At 39.5% G+C, this 16,842-nt stretch overlaps 1 protein-coding gene across 1 annotated transcript in view; it reads right to left on the reverse strand.

The window, feature by feature from the left end:
* The window catches only part of FGF9 (fibroblast growth factor 9), a 43,535-nt gene extending 28,038 nt beyond the window's left edge, over nt 1–15,497 (reverse strand). The window contains exons 1-2 of the mRNA XM_044668298.1: nt 15,101–15,497; nt 1,918–2,021 (exon numbers count right to left, since the gene is read on the reverse strand). Coding sequence (XP_044524233.1) covers nt 1,918–2,021; nt 15,101–15,380 — 384 coding nt within the window. The 5' untranslated portion in view covers nt 15,381–15,497. The remainder of the gene's footprint in view (nt 1–1,917; nt 2,022–15,100) is intronic.
* Between the last annotated feature and the right edge of the window lie 1,345 nt (nt 15,498–16,842).

A 16,842-nucleotide genomic window follows, 5' to 3' on the forward strand; every position in this document is an offset into this window, starting at 1 on the left:
TGTGGTGCAATAGATAGAGTACCAGATCTAGAGTTTGGAAGACTCACTTTCCTGAGTTCAAATGTGGCCCCAGACATTTTACTAGCTGTGTGACCTTGGGAAAATCACTTAACCCTGTTTGCCTCTGTTTCCTCATTTGTAAAAGGAGTTGGAGGAGGAGAATGGCAAACCGCTTCAGTTTGTTTGCCAAGAAAACTTTAAGTGAGGTCATAAAGAGTTGGACAAGACTAAAAAATGACTGAACAAACAACAAATACTACTGCTGTACACAAAGAAATTACCACAGAGTTCTCATTTACTATAAAATGGTTCCTCCTGAATGACTTGTACCTCAGATTAACACACTTTCATAGAATTGGAAAAAGTACAAAAGTAGAAGTGATGAAATATCTACATACACTTAGTAAGGTCCTTGCTCACCATGGAAAAAAACAACAGTCAGATGTTTTACAAAAGTAAAGCACTTAATGTTTTAATTATTACAAAATTAGGGGTAGTATGACATGATGGCTAAAGAGCTAGACTTGGAGTCAGGAAGATTTAGGCTCAATGTCCACTTCAGGCACAAACTACGTATGTGACTGTCCCTTGACCAGTTTCTCAGAATCCCAGACGATACAGTAAGACTATAAATTGAAGAATTGTTCTGCTTTAAAGAGGGAGTTTCTTTACTGGGATCTCCCCTATAACCATGAAATAATAAATCTAGACCAAATGTAACTTATTATTACAGAATCTAACCCAAGCTTTCCCTCTGGCAAAGCTAATTTTTAATTTATGTAAATTGTTTTTAAAAACCAATTTGAATGCACATACACTAGCAAGGCAAAGTAAACATCTAAAAAGAAATTAGCCCACAGCTAAAATTTCTAAGACTACCAAACACCCTATGCCATTCCAAAGACATGTTAGGTTCAACTACAATGCACCATTATTTTTCATGATCTAAGGTTCTGAGGTTTCCATCTCAGTACATATTTGTTGCCTTGTGTATGATGATGAGTATTGATAAAGGAAAGTGGTATATTTATAAAAAGGCACCCCTCCAGGTACTATGTGAAGATTATTTTCATTTCTTGTGCTCTGGATCCCCAAAAGATTTACCTAGCTAGGTTTATTAGGCTTCTTGTATTTTCAAGGTATCATTTGTTCTGATGAAAATCCTCCTATTTCAGGTAAGCCTAAACTAAATGTTATCCATATTTATGAAATGTAACTATGATTATCAATAAACATTTTAGCTAAAATTATGTATGTATTCATGAATACAGAAAATATATCAATTATCTCCTGTTTTCTAAGTCCTATGCTAAGAACTTTTGAAGATACAAAAGCACCTAAGACCTAGTCCCTGTCCTCTATAAGTTTGCAATCTAAAAGGGAAGTAAAAAAAATACAGCAAAAATAATTACAATACTCCCAAATTCTTATTCAAGGGTGAAAATTACAGTAGATCTAGCCCCACGTCCCATATCCTCCTTGCATAATAAAAATTCTTTATCGTTTGAAATTCAGTTTTAAACTCACTTTTTCATCCACACCCAATTTTCACTGAGATGTTTAAGAAAAAAGCATTTCAATTCCTCTCAAAAATAGCTTCCAGCCAATACTAGAAGAAGAATTCTTTCCATTCTTGCAGATTTTCATTGTAGAGGAATAGTGAAAATAGCTTGGTGCATGAAGCACTTTTGCCTGAATTTAAGAGCTTGCTTGGTAAAAATCGCGAAGATCTAAAAATAATGTCCATTTACAATTAAATGGAATGTATTCCACTTCATACATAAAAGTAAGCACTTTAACTCTTCTTCAGAATAAATATTTTGCTCATTTCAGGCTATTTTTAAATCTTAAGAAAATGCAGTGTAGGGTGATTAATAATAGGATAAACAAATAGGTAATGCCTCTTGGAGTACTTACTGATCCATAAAGCTCCCCTTTCTCATTCATTCCGAGGTATAGTCCACTGTCCACCCCTCGAATGCTGACCAGACCTACTGCTATGCTGATAAATTCCAGAATTCCTTGTAAAAAAAAGAAAAGAAAAAAGACAAGTCAGTGTATACATAATTTCCTCAGAAATTTATAGACTTGAAATGAGCACAGAAGTGGCATCAAATCTAGCTCACTATTTTAAAAATATTTTCCATCCATTAAAGTAGTATTTTTTGCTGGTAGTTGTACAAAAGAATTAGCTTTAACTTGTTTTGTAGTGTGACAGCCAAAAGATAAATCTTGATCATTTCCCCAAAGTTTTTTAACTGAAATCTACAGTTGAATAATATTCACAGCTTATCAGCATCATGATTTATGCCAAAAACAACAAATTCCTTGAATAAAATACTAGGTATATAGATGGATGCCCACATATAAGAATGTTTATTATCCTATGAGGTGTTGCTAAATAAACACACAAAAAGCATTTTCTAATTAACCAAAAGCAAAGTGTTATCTACAGATAGATAACCGAACACCATCAGTGAAACAAAGCTTATATCTGGACATTTGGGCCAATGACAGATTTCTCCTCAAAATATTATCTTGAGCCCCAACATAAATGTGCAGGGATTATCTAGAGTATTATTAGTCTCAGAGAAAAAAACCACCTAGTTCTCTAGTATTGTTTTGCTAAAATGAAAATTGGAATATCCCTATTTTATCTCAAATAGTACTATTTTTGGAAATTATTCATTTTTCTCCTATGGTTAAGCTAAAATTCAAAGAGAAATGTGGGCAAGTTAAATACCACCATATATTATAGCAAAAAAAGTAATACTTCATTCAGATTCAATAAGCATTTTTTAGGAACCTACATTATGCTGAGCATAAAGAAAATTACAAAAATACTTCCTGCCCTAAAGGAATTTACTATCTACTGGGTACTATCCAACATCTTCATAAATCAGCATTGAACTTTGTCATTACCTTCCTTTACTGAAAGTTGCTTTCCTACCACTACCCAATCTAAACACAGAACTGGAATTTTACTGCAACAAACACAAATTACCTTTCAAATTGACTATGAGGTTACTAGCTCACAATACCAATTGGGCAATGCAAATATAGAGGTTAGATATAATTCTACTCAGTTACTTCCTCATTGATATAATAAATCTACAGCACACCATTTGGAATTGATGCATTATCGTAGAATTTAATACTGAACAACTTATAAAAAGAAAACCTTCAATTATTTAAAATTTTACTTACATTTAACAGTAAAAGAACAAAGTTTAACACTGCACTGTAGGCAGTCCCATGTGACTAATAAAAAAGCACTTATATGGATTTTTAAACAATTAATTTTGCATCTCTCGCAAAATAGACTGTGTAGTAATCAATAGCAGACATGGACCACATAAATCTAATAAAGCCTAGGATACAGCCCCAAGAGAAAATGGTGTATCAAAGCAATGTAAAGATGAAACCTGTTTCTTATGAGAAAGTATTTGTAATTCCTTTATCGTGTACACAGTATAACAAATACTGAAAATCAAGTATTTAAAGAGTATGTCTGCCAACATACATAGTTTAATAGAATTTGAAATATTATATGAGAAAAAAAACCTAAGAAATTATTTTTAAAAGTATGTATATAATGTAATAAATTATGGATGGGAGGAGTACCTTGAATAAAGCCAGTTTATTGATTCTTCCTTACTTCACAAAGATATTTTAAGGTTAGATGAGATAATATCGATATATATGGGATGCCATTTTATATGACATACAGTGTTATTTTTGACCAAAAGAATCATTTTTATTTCATTGAATTATCCATACACATACAAGTTGTACAACTTGATTTCTGCATTTCAAAGTAAGGGAAATGCTACATCAAATGGCAAATATATTTAGTGGTGCCATTCATGCCAAAGCTTTTTCAGCCAGTTAAAAACCACCACCAAAGATAGCATATGCCACAACTACTGTTCAACAATAGGCTAATGGCTAAGGCTACCCAGGGGGACTGGCTAATGTTCAGTTTTCAAGGGAAATTAAAACAAAAGAATCCTCTTATTTCCTCTGAGAGCCAACAATTCACTAGACCATCAGAAAGTACAGTTATGATGTCAAAAATATGTTGATTATATACTGACAGTGTCATCCTTTAGTTTACATTCAAAGGTAGCCAACACTGTTTATTCAGGCTAACACAATCAACAATAACAAGTTGAGGAGAGAGGGGACTTGTCACCACATCTACTTCTTACACCAAGATTATATGTCTGAAGAATGTTACACCGACCATTTCAGAAATGGGGAGCGAGGGAATAAAATCACATTACTATAGCCCTTTAAGCTCATAAAGTATTTTCACATTCTGCTTTGAGCATCCCAATAATTCTGTGACTTAAAGGAAGGACTTGTTTATCTCCATTTTGTAAGTAGCGAAATTGAAACTTAACTTCGCATAAAGTAATTTTCTATGCTTTTCTTCTGTTATGTTGTTATAAATTATATATAACTCTGCTGTTAGCAGAAACAGTAACTTTTCATTTGTTGCATCTAATTCAATTAATGGACAGAGTTAAAAGAACAGGGGACCCTGGGAATCTGATAGAATGAGGAACTGAAGAATTATTGTCATTCTCTCCACATTCTACCCCACCAGGCTTTTTGTTTGGATGGTTTTTGTTTGCTTCTAGAGTACCAGTGATACCTACAAAGGGAAGGCATTGCTATTCACTGAAAGGCATACTAGTCATATGGGTACCTTCTTATTTTTATAGTAACTTATACAATTTTCATTAAAATACATTGTTGAAGAGTTTCTCTAAAAATAAAAAAATCATACTTTTTACTAGACTTACTTGTTGGATCAAGTAGGTTATTATTTCTGATATTCATAATTATTTAATTAAAATTAAATTAATTAAAATGAATAATTTCTGATGTTAATAACTCCAAGTTATTCAACACTATCAAAGTATCAAAGCAAAGATAAAATATATCTTCATAGTTCAATCTAATCACTGGGGAACTTGAAATAAGTACTTCTTGTCAAGTACATAAGAAGGGCAGTTTTAGAATAGTCTGTGTGTTGAGTAACTAGTAATGAGCACTCACATGTTTGAGATTAGAATAAGGACCCGAGTCAAAATATGTCTCTACCAAAGGAACCTCACCCTATTCCAGCTCACTGACCCAAACTAGCACATACATAAATGCATTGCATGTTATATTCTCCCTTATATCATCATTATTTGTGTACATGCCTCATTCCCTTCCATTAGATGGTAAACTCCTTCTGTGTTACATCTACCCCTGTATCTACAGCCCTGAACACAATACTTAAGATGATTCTTGTTTGCTGAATTGAACTGAAAAGTGGACCATTGGATCTCAGAATTTCCTAGTTGTAAGATGTGGACCCTTGACTGAAAAAGGAATCTCCATTGCTCTGCACACAAGTGGTCATATGGCCTCCGCTTAGAGGTCTCTTATGAAGGGAAACTTACTACCTTCCAAGGCAGCCTCTTCCATCCTAGATAGCTCTAATACTAGGGACTTTTTCCTGACACTGAGCCTTAGTAGATTTGGACATTTTACAGCCACCATTATGTCTAATTTCTAATACCTTGATCAAGTTACATTTTATTTTCAAAATTCAGAAATTAATTTAAAATATGTTTTGTTCAACATACAAACAAAAGGTGAAACTTTTCTTATAGGGCTCTCCCCATCAGTCTTTGTTCTGGCAATCACTTTTTGTAGTTGTGTAATTAATTACTAGTAAAGAGTCATATGTAAATTCACCTCAAGAGAAATGTAATAAGGATGCCTTTAAGGGGGAGCAAAGATACTATATTTACTAACAGAAGTAAAAATTATTGCTGGATCCTCCCCCATTGTTGGCAATGTTGCTAGGAAAGGGGAGATAAGAGTCACAATTCAGATCACTACAACACCCAAGCCTAGTGAAATGGAAACTGCTACCTCATAAATGGGTACAAAAAGGGCATCACCAAGTACACCAGCTTCTAACTCCACTGTCCCAAAAAAAAATCAGACTCACTATGGAAAAGACAAGAGAAAAAATCCAAGCATCTACAGGGCAGGGCAGCTTTGTAGCACACTAGATATAGTACCAGGCTAGAGTCAGGAAGACCTGGGTTCAATTTGATCTCAGATAATTCCTAACTGTGTGACCCAGAGCAAGTCACTTAACCCCAATTGCCTAGCTCTTAACACTCTAGGAATTGACACTAAGACAGAAGGTAAAGGTTTAAAAAAAGTCTCTGACTGACAGCTGGGTTGAAGACATCCAAAAAGTCACTAAACTACAATGCTTTTCCCCAGTGTTTGCACAATATGAAGTTAAGCTTAAGAAGGAATGGGAAAGAGTAGGTACCCACTACATTTTTCCTCTAGCCTTTGTTTTTCTGGCATCTTCAAGTTATCTGCAACTGATATAAATGTTTTAAATATCCACAAGTCTTTCAATGAAAAGCTAAATGATTTTTGACTACATTTTTCCTTCTATACTTATTGATTCTAACATTAAAGAAAATGACAAATTTCCTTCCTAGAACTAGAAAATTCATCTTCATTGTGGACAAATAGCACAATCAAAACTTATTGAACACAAAAAACGTCAAATTTGAAACATTCAGTTTAGTCGATCACTGACTTTAAAGCCAAAAGCTAGGTAGGCCATTTGTCTACATCAAATTCCAAATGAGCCAAGTGTGGATTGTTGGCATTTTATAGAGATTCATTTTGAATTTTTCTTTCCTATTTCCACAACTTGTACTTAAACATTTAACAAATGATTCTTTCTGTCTTAAGAGAAAAACAAAGCATTCCTCTATAACCTTCAGGCATTCCTATTTCCTAGCATATCCATGGTCTATGAAGGAATAAGGAAGCCACAGGCAAGGTATATTACTGCCAGAAATGCAAACTGCCTCAGAGTGCAAGAGTTGATACTGAGTACATTTAGCTGTGACTCCCCCATTCCCCACATCCCAGAAGTTGCAAGGAAAAATACAATTTCGAATGCAAAGAATAATCCTGAAAAGTGGGAGAAATGTTGAGAGGAGAATTCTCCCCCTCTGCATTGGGAAGGGTGTCACACTCACTACTTTCTGAAGGTTTTGGGGGGGGGAGTAAATTTAATTAATACGATTTTCTTCTTGCCATTTGAATTTTCTTGTACTAATGACATTCTAAGATGCTCAAAAACAGTGAGAAGTCTCTCATCATCTCAATACCAGCTACTCTTTATCACATCCTGTTCTGAAACTAGCAGATTGTTGCCATTTCATGTTTATTCCACTTTCCTGCTCCCTATGCTTAGAATTTCTCAACTAAGGTGAGAGAAAAGAAAGATCTATTTCTTGCAGAAATTTACTCAAATACAGGTGGTTCCCTTCAAAAACTGAAAGTGAGGATAATAATGAAATGAATGATTTTTTTAAAGTGTTTATATAAATAAGCCATTTTCTGGAAGTATTATTTCGATTCACCCCAGTTAGACTGTGATATTGAGTCCCATAACTATCAGGGACCTTTCTGTTTATGGTGTCATTTAATTATTAGTGGTCAATAGGAACACTAGAATGGATAAGTCCATGTTGATGAACCTATGGCACATGTGCCAGAGGAGGCTGCTTCCCTCCCCCTCTCCACATTCCCCTGAAGACATTTCTCACTTCACCTGCCAGTCTACCCAGCAGCCCAACTGGAGCGCTTCCTCCCTTCCCTATCTAGGGTAAATCAGGGGGGCTCACATTGCAGTTTGGGCACTCAGTTTCTAAAAGGTTAGATAAGTCATCTGTTCCTTATAGATTTGTTTTCTCCTATGCCTGTAATGTCCTCTTTCTTTAACTCTTAGAATCTCTGACTTCCTTCAAAACTCAGTTGAAATACTATCTTTCTAAAGGAGGACTTTCCAAGTCCCCCTAACTGTTATAACCTTTCCCTCTAAATTTATTTTCAATATGTTTTGTACATATTTTGTAAATGCCATGTCTCCCATCAGAATATAAGCACCTTGAGAACCAAAACTATGTTTTTGCCATTTTTTTCTGATCCCAGAACTTTAGTACAATGCCAATGCCTAGCTTAAGATTAATGTGCACTAAAAACTCATTGATTGACAGAAAGATTTGGCAATCTTCACCCAGCTGAGGATTTCAGAGATTATCAATAACATTTTCTTCATTAGCAAACTGTAACTGTAATCAAGTAAGTTAACACCTTTCTATGTGGCTGTTTATGTCAGACTTTTTCTGACTGCCTTATTTTTGGCTCTAAATTATTTCTCTCATCCCCACTGTTCACACAGAAGTAGAAAAAACGCTACCTATTTTAGCTTAGTGAGAACCTGACTCAATCTCTTTCTGGGCCTCAATTTTCTCATCTATAAAATGGATAAAATATTCTCTAAGGTCTCTACCAGCTCTAAATCCTAAAAATAATGCAGGCTGGAAAACTGAACTACTGTCGGCTAAGGAAGTGACTTTTGTCTATAGAAGCAATACTTAATAGGTAAAAATAAATGTTCATGAAACAAAGATTAAAAAGAGGTTAGAACTGCTTCTAAGGTTGAAACATAAAAGTTGTTACCATATGCAATTTTTGTTCCCTGCCAAAATATCCATTTCCTCCTGTGTAGATACAGCTTTGATGTCTTGGATTATAATACTATATAACAAAGTACAGAATGCAAAAAAATGATGAACCATTTCCCGCTCTTTCATCTCCCAATATCCTCTCACTGAGACCAATCGCATGGTAGTTAAACCAGTTCTATCAAACCAAAGGATATAGAGTAGAGATGGCAAACCTCTGGCACAGGTGCCAGAGATAGCACACAGAGTCCTCTTTGTGGGTTTGCCTGCCCTCCCCCCACAATTTGTTACTAGAGAGGCTCCCCTCCCCCTCTCTACCTCACCTGATGACATTTTTTCATATCACCCGCCCCCTCTGCCCAGCAACCCAATGGGAGCACACAGGGAGTAAGGTGAGCAGTGTGCTTAGGCCACTCCCCTCCTCCTCTCTACACTAACTGAGGACATTCCTCACTTCACCCACCCCTCCACCCAATAGCCCAATGGAAGTGCTTTCTCCCTCCCTTATGTGGGGAAAGGGGAAGGGGGAGGTGCAGCTAGCACTTGGTCTCTGGGGGGGAGGCACTTCACTGGGTCTGGGATGGGGGTAGGACCTGGCACTTCTTCTTTAAAAGGTTCACCATCACTGGTATAGTGATATACATTAGGATGGGCCTGGAAGACACACTTGTACACTGGATCATGCAGTCATTGTCTTTGATAAAGAAATGGGTCATCCCTGATCCAAAGGATCCCAAGTTCAGTTCAGATCTTAAGGTTCCTTCAGTAATTCAGGATTGGTCTGAACCATTTATAATTACCATACCTTGGCTTTTTCTTTTCTTTTTGTCCCCTATTCTTTCCCCCAAAGAGGTCCCTGGCCACTCTTCCAAAGTCAATCAGTTCCAGAGCTGACTTGGCTTCTCTGATTTTCTTCATTCAATCATTCACACTGATTAGACAATTACTGAAGTCATGCTATGTTGCAAGGTATTGGAACTAGTTAAGTAGATAGATATGGACTCTGCTCTAATGGAGTTTATAACCTAAAAACAGCTTTCATTTAATAAAAAAAAATTTTTTTAAACCTCACATTTATATAGCAGCTTACAGTGTACAAAATGTTTAGGGTTACTTGCAACAATCCTGTCATTGGGTAATATAAATATTAATATAGCCATTTTTCAGTTATGGAACCTGAGGTTCAAAGAGAATACATAATTAATTCACATTCCTATCAAATTGTAAGGCTAGAACTTGAACTTAGGTCTGTTGTTCCAACACTCTAATGTACCACATCCTGCCTCTTAAAGTAGGAAAGCTTTTAATTTTTCCAAGAGAGTAGTGGCCCAAATCTTCCATTGCTACCCTGAACTATGTCCACCTTTCCAGGATAAACCCAAGACCAGGAGTTGGAAAGAAGGTAAAGAGAATCTTGCTATATTCTAATCAAATGCTTGGCAATTAGATTATTATTGTTATTAAAGAAAGACATAAGATTTCATGAAAAGATATTAGACAATAATAAACAACATCAAACAGATAATGTAATTCTGCCTATTGTAAAAGATATGGTTTTAAATACTGTAGAAAGTAAATTTCAATGCTCTTGCCCACAAAACTCATTCCTTTCCAAGGGAATTCCATGTATCAGGAATAAATGGTTTACAAACCCTAGGGGGACATATTATCAATCAGAACTTGTATCTAAAGCAAGTTCCACAACTGATTCATGAGAATTGAGAGGCATATGCAATTATAAGAACAGTGGCCAAGCATGCTGCATCTACCTGGTAAGTTATTGAATAGTTATTGAACATATGGAACTTTGGGAAACAATATAGGAGGGAAGCACATTTCTTCCCTTCTCCTAAAAACTCTAATAACCATTAAATATGTTCTCTTCCCCCTGAAATAATTTTCACTTAATAATTCACCTTTGACTTTGGAGCTGATGCCTATCTTAACTGGTGTTTCATTTCTTGGTTTTCAGTCTTTCCTTTCCCCCATTAAATTAGTGAACCCAGCAACAGTAGCAGCAATACAACCATCTCTCCTGAAAGGTTAGCACCTAACTAGTTCCATCTTTAGTCGGGTTTCTAGACATTCTACAGACTAAATAGCAAGTGAGGGCAAAAAGTCACTTTGGGAATGGTTTGGCACTAGCCCTAAAAATTGTTTCTCCCTTTTTTTCTTTCCTGAAAGACTCCAGTATTTTTTTTAATTATTATAAAAGTACCCTTTTCCCCAAGGCATCAACTGAAAGTAAAATGTCAAATTCCTTATCAATATTCCTAAACAGTTTCATTCCCCCAATATACCCAAAGATACACATACCAAAAAAGAAAAAAACTCAATCCTCCAAGCCCCACCCAATTTAAACCCCACTGCTGTCACAGCAGTAGCTTCTGCCAGGATTAGTGTCCCCTGCACTGCTGCTGCTGTGTCACCACCAAGCTTGCCAGTAGGAGCAAGCAATCCCCTGCAGCTGTGTGGAGGCAGCGTTTTGGGGTTTGGGGGTTTTTTCCTCAAGGTTTCCTCCTCCCTGGTCTGGAGATACAGTCCAAGTGAAAAATGCACCTTCTATTTCTGTCAAGGAATGAACCTTCTCCTTCTCTCCCACAAACTCTTTTCTAGGACATCCAAGAGAAACTGAGGATAAAGACCAATTCCCAGAAGGATATGAGAGAGGAGCTGGGTAAAGTCCCTGCGAATTCAGACTCCAGTTGGAAAGAGAATGAAGGGACCGCCAAACTGGGAGGTTCGAGGTGTGAGAAACTGCAGCAGAATCTCTACCCTCTCACTTCCTCCCTGCTTGCCTCCCTCCCCCTTCAATCAGGTCCTCGTTCTCACTCCAGGAAGGAAAGCGCCTGTCACATGTAGGGGAAGAAGACGCTGCCCAAGGCTCTCTGCAGAGAGTTGCTATTATTGGGATTTGCAGCAGCAGCAGCATGAGACAGCGGCAGGGCTCCTGTCACCCAGGAGTACAATTCTTCCCAGAAACCTAACCCGAGGAAAGATTTGAGATTTAAATAAGCCTCCAGCCTCACTGGTCCTCCCCCACTGAGCACATACTTCTATTCAATTTATTTTAAAAGGAATGACTGTGAAAGGGTCGGAGCCTAGAGAGGAAGGTGACTGCACCTACTTTGTGGTATCAGAGAAATTCACAACCCTCCCAGGAGGACCCACCGTGGTTCCCAATTCTTGAATACCCGCCTCCCACAAAGGTTGCCTACTTCGCTCTCCATCCTCTCCCTCCCCAAGGTGGCAGTGGTCCCAGCCTCCTTGGCAGTCTCCTCCACCCCATCTCAACCCTCACGCTTTCAGCTTCGACCCTGAATGATCCGTTCTCCCTGTTCCCCAGCTGTAGCCATCACCCTGATGGTAACCCTGACAGCCAAGTCTTAAGAAGAGGAGGTCACCTCTTGGGCGAACGGTTTCTCCAGGGTCTTTTTTTTTTTTTTTTTTTTAAATGCTGTGCCTGCAGTACTCTTTTGCTGACGCAAGACACGCCTCTCCTCTCCTCTCCTCTCCTCCCTATCCCATCCTCCCCAACACCTCCCCCCACACCCCATTACAGAGTTACTGAATTGACAATCACTCCTGAGTGCCTGGCAGATATCCTAGATTAAAGGATACTGCAATGTATGTATGCATACACAATACATACATACAATATACATAATCAGATGGAAAATGGCTCTAGTTTCTCAAGGGTAATGGAAGGGATAACATTTAGATCAAATCTTTTACTGAGCAGAGATTGAATTGTACAGGAGGTGGGGTGCGGGGCTTTCCAAAAGGCTTCTCTACCTTCTACATAATTATCAAGACCGTTTAGTTAATATGCACACAATAAGACCTTCCCTGCTCTATACAACCCGGTGCATTAAATGCCATCTCCCGTCCCAAGGGAATCATTCTATGGAAGGGGGCGGGGACACTGAGGCAGAAGTGGGTGGTCGAGGAAAGACAGAGAAAAAGCTAAACCTCCAAGGCCGCTGAGGTTTTCCCCGCTGGGAAACTAAAACGAGTTGTAATCCCAGAAAGTGGTTTGACCGTAGCATTCCACATCTCCACCTACCTTATCTCCTTCCCTTTGTCCGCCTCCGCCCCAACCCCAGCGCCCCTCTTTACGCCCCTCCCCCGAGCACAGCTCCCCGCACCGCGGCAAAAAAGGACCCAGCGCAAAGCTCCCTGAACAGGCAGGAGGACTCTTTAAATCTGTGTCAAGCTCTTCAGAAGGAGGGAAAAGGGACTTGGCGAGGGTTGGGGGAGCGAGGGAGAAGGAGAAGGCCATGTTCCTAGTTACCACCACTACCCCCGCCAAAAAAAATTTTACCCCCTACTCCTATTACGACCCTAAAACACTCTTGTGTGTAACCTACAGTTAGACTCTGTTAGAGCAATAGTCATCCATCTAATGTGGACACAAAAGAGAAAACAAAGCTGACACTAAAACTTTAGGGAGGGAAAAATTTAGCTTTCCTCAATGCGGCTAGAAATCTGCTTTTAAAAATAGATGTTTCAAATATGCGGTCACTACGGTACTAGACGGCAGCAGCTGGTGATACTCCGAGAACAGGCAGAAAAGTGGAGTGGGAGAGAGCGTGTTTAGGACCCCGCGGATGCCTGCTGCCGATGCTTGTGCTGCCGCCAATGCCATAGCGGTGCCGGTGAATGTGCGAGCGAGGTGGCCCCGCGCGGCGGCAGCCGTGCACAGAGCAGGCACCTGCTAGGGACAACTCGAACCCCATGGCGAGGGGTTCCCGGGCACGCCGGCTACGTCTCACCTCCGCCGTGGTTAACTGCTTCTTTTGATCTCGGTGCCAAGTGCTTCCGAACCCACGGAAAAGGGAGCAGCTTAGGTCCCTAGAGGCAGGCAGGCAGGCAGGCAGGCAGGCGCGCGCGCGCACACACACACACACACACACACACGCACACACACACACACACACACAACACACACGCGCGCATCCCACTCCCAGGGATTGTAGTATTAAGCTGTGCAGCCCCTAACAAACATGCATCAATATCTCTTTCCGTAAAGTTATATTCTCCACTCTCAACATCCAGAAGCTGCATTTTTTATCTCTCTAAGAAAGCGATTTTCAACTAAATAGTTCAATAGACGTTTTGCAAATCTAGAGGCTAAGATTTAAAATTATTGATGGTGCTTCCCTTGGCAGGGAAAGGAGGGAACATGCGTCCCGGGGCTCAGAAAACCCCTTTTGGCAGAGGCAGCTGACTGAGGACATCCAGATGAAGCCTTTCATACCTGTGAATATATATTCACCTTGCAGGCTCTGAACCTTCCATAACAAGCCCTCTGGCTACCTCACAAGACTGGCATCATCTATAGCCCACGAAGCAATAACGTATAGTTAAAATCTTGTTCAACATCTGGCTGGGGGGGGGGGCGGTTTTGGATCACCGCAGGACTTTCTTTTTACGACCTAGTTTAAGTACTGTCAGGTGGGTTCACTCAGAAGTTAACTCCTTCTAACAGCCTGATTGCCCAAACTGGCTCTTAGCTTCTATTTATTTTAAGAGAAGGGGGGAGGGAATAATTGGAGTGACTCCCCCCAAAACATACACTGTGACTCAGTTATTTTAAATCATCTTGTTGGGTCTCTAAGGTTGCACTAGCAGCAGCTCCAGGCCTATTTGACACGTGTGTGCCTGTGTGTGTGCAGGCACTTAAAAGTGGATGAAGCCACGAGACCTCCAGTCTGCAACCCTCAATGCTGAGTCACAAATAGCGTCCTCTGGAAATGAAATCTTCGGAATGCTCTTTAAAATTAGCTCACAGATTTACACACACACACTCACTCACTCAGGAAATCTACTTTTTGCTGCATTTTATGGCAATTAAAGAGTAGGATTTTAAGTTGATACCTGCAGGCGCAAACATTTCTATCTAACCTTATGCCCTCCAGAAGTAGTTTTCCCCACATGCCTCCAACTCCACCACTCTTTGGGTCTAAAATATATGACCTTAAGTCCCTTAGCCCCATAGGCCATTCAGTCAGTCTTCAAACCCATGGGTTATCTGGCTTGCAGACCTTACAACAAGAATAAAACAATACAGTAGATTTGCAATTCAAGCAGTTTACTTAAATGAGCATTAATTTTTTTTTTAAGAAACCTATCTCTTATTTTTGGTACAGAATGATGGCCACTCCCTTCAGGAAACTGAATGTATTTTTAAGTTTTTAGTGGTTAATGATTAAAATCTAGTAACTAGTGGAATAAGTTCAACAGAAACTTCCTAAGCAGACCTTCCCATATATCTGATCCCAAAAGAATTAGGATCTTGTTTCATATTCCGCCTCTTGCCCCCTCCAAATTTTTTTTTTTGAATTGCAGCTGTAGACCTGCAATTCCGGAGGCATTTTCTTCTTAAGCTGGCAAAGAAAAAAAAATGTTTAAGCTTCATTCTCATCCTTTCCCAGACTCTACCACCACCACCACCACCTTTTTGTTAGTTATAACCAGATCATTTCATCACATAATCACTAAAGGGTTAATTGTATACCTACCAAATCTGCTGTGGTCTTGCCTGGTTCCCTGGATAGTACCATTGGGGAAGATTTCTAAATGAAATCCAGTCCTGCAGTATAGCTGCCTCCGCCTGAGAATCCCCTTTAAATGATCCAAGTCCGTGACTGCAGGCCCCCTGGGCAGCCCCCCTGCTTCGGACTGACCCAGGTGGTCACTTAACAAAACCGGGCTATCCACCGGCAAAACGGGCACATTCCCAAAAGGTACTGCTGCATCCTGCACACCGAAATAGTTCCCAACTTCACCTAAGGGAGCCATCAGAGGATTCTGCTTTTAGAGAACAAGAATAAACAATAATGATGGTGTCAAACCCGGGAGATATTAGTCGAGGTATATCCAACTCCCCTCCCTTACTGCAGTTACAGAGAGAAAATGTTCTTTTCTTCAATCCATTAAATGCATAAATAAAAGTAATATGCTGTTTTCACTGGCACAGGTTCAAGGTCAAACCACTGATAGTCTAAGAAACCACCACTTTATACTCACACACTGACATATTTATAAATATATATATGTATTTCTATAGATCCCCAGCTCTTAGCAGGCAGTAAGGTCTTCATCCCATCCGACTGTAATAAGGAAAAAAATCCGTAGTTTCTCCATTTGGTTTGAGATCAGAATGACCATAGCAACTTAAATACCTAGGCGTTATTATAGGGATTTTAAAGATGCACAGGCTACGTCAGAATTTATGGATCCTGACTCCAGGAAGGCATGCGCTGTTTTTACTCTCTAACAGACTCTGCAGACATCAGCATGAATCCTTCAAGGGGAAAAAAAAATCTCACGTTGTAGGCTGAGATAAATCCTTCCCTCCCGCCCCCCCCCCAAAAAAAAGGGGGAAAAAACTTTTGATGTCCAAATCTATTATCCAGAATTCTCCAGCGGGTCAGAAGATGTCCATTGGCTTACAATTATTGACGACCAACAAGCAAAGGAGGAAAACGTACGAGTGCTTGTGTGCCTTCTTGGCTGGCGTGAAACAGGTGTTGCTTCTGCAGGGCTCCCAGTGAAATGTTGAACTCCAGCACTGAGCTGCGGCTCTTGACTGTATATCTCCATCCAGCACGCAGAGTGGCGCAGGAAGAGGCATTGGGCTGGGTTTAAGGTAGTCCTGACTGCTTCTGGGAGCATTCTCCAAGGTCCTAGCGCTCACCCGTACCTGCTGCAATACAGAGATTCAGTTCTCGCTCTAGGCTCTAGTGGAGTAGTCTTACCGCGGCTCTGCGGCACAGCAAACATTTCAAGAGCAAGCAACTTCTTCTGGGATGAGGAACACTTGCGAAAAAGCGAGGGAGAGGCAGGAGGCAGTGCAAAGCTACTGGAATCACAAGTGCTTTGGCTAGAACGTTTCTTGCTTAGATTCACAGGCAGTAGGAATCCTCTAATGACATAAACTTCAGATTCATGCTTAACTGAAAAAGTGAATTTGGGGGAGTAATTTATAATTCTTGGTATCGTATTATAATTATGAAATGAGATTTGAATAACAGTAGTTAGGGGGACTGAGTGGAACTGAACTCACAAGTCTGGACTTAAGCTCCAATTCCTCTTCTAACCTCTAACCTGCTTACTCTAAAGAATTACAAACAGGTAAGCAGGGCAATTTGTACTTAGTGACTTAGATCACCGCCCTTGCTTGTTCGTTCGTATTCTCATTCTCTCTCTCTCTCTCTCTCTCTCTCTCTCTCTCTCTCTCTCTCTCTCTCTCTCTCTCTCT

The sequence above is a fragment of the Gracilinanus agilis genome, chromosome 3 (genome assembly GCF_016433145.1).
Source record: "Gracilinanus agilis isolate LMUSP501 chromosome 3, AgileGrace, whole genome shotgun sequence".
In the NCBI taxonomy this organism is placed as follows: Eukaryota; Metazoa; Chordata; class Mammalia; order Didelphimorphia; family Didelphidae; genus Gracilinanus; species Gracilinanus agilis.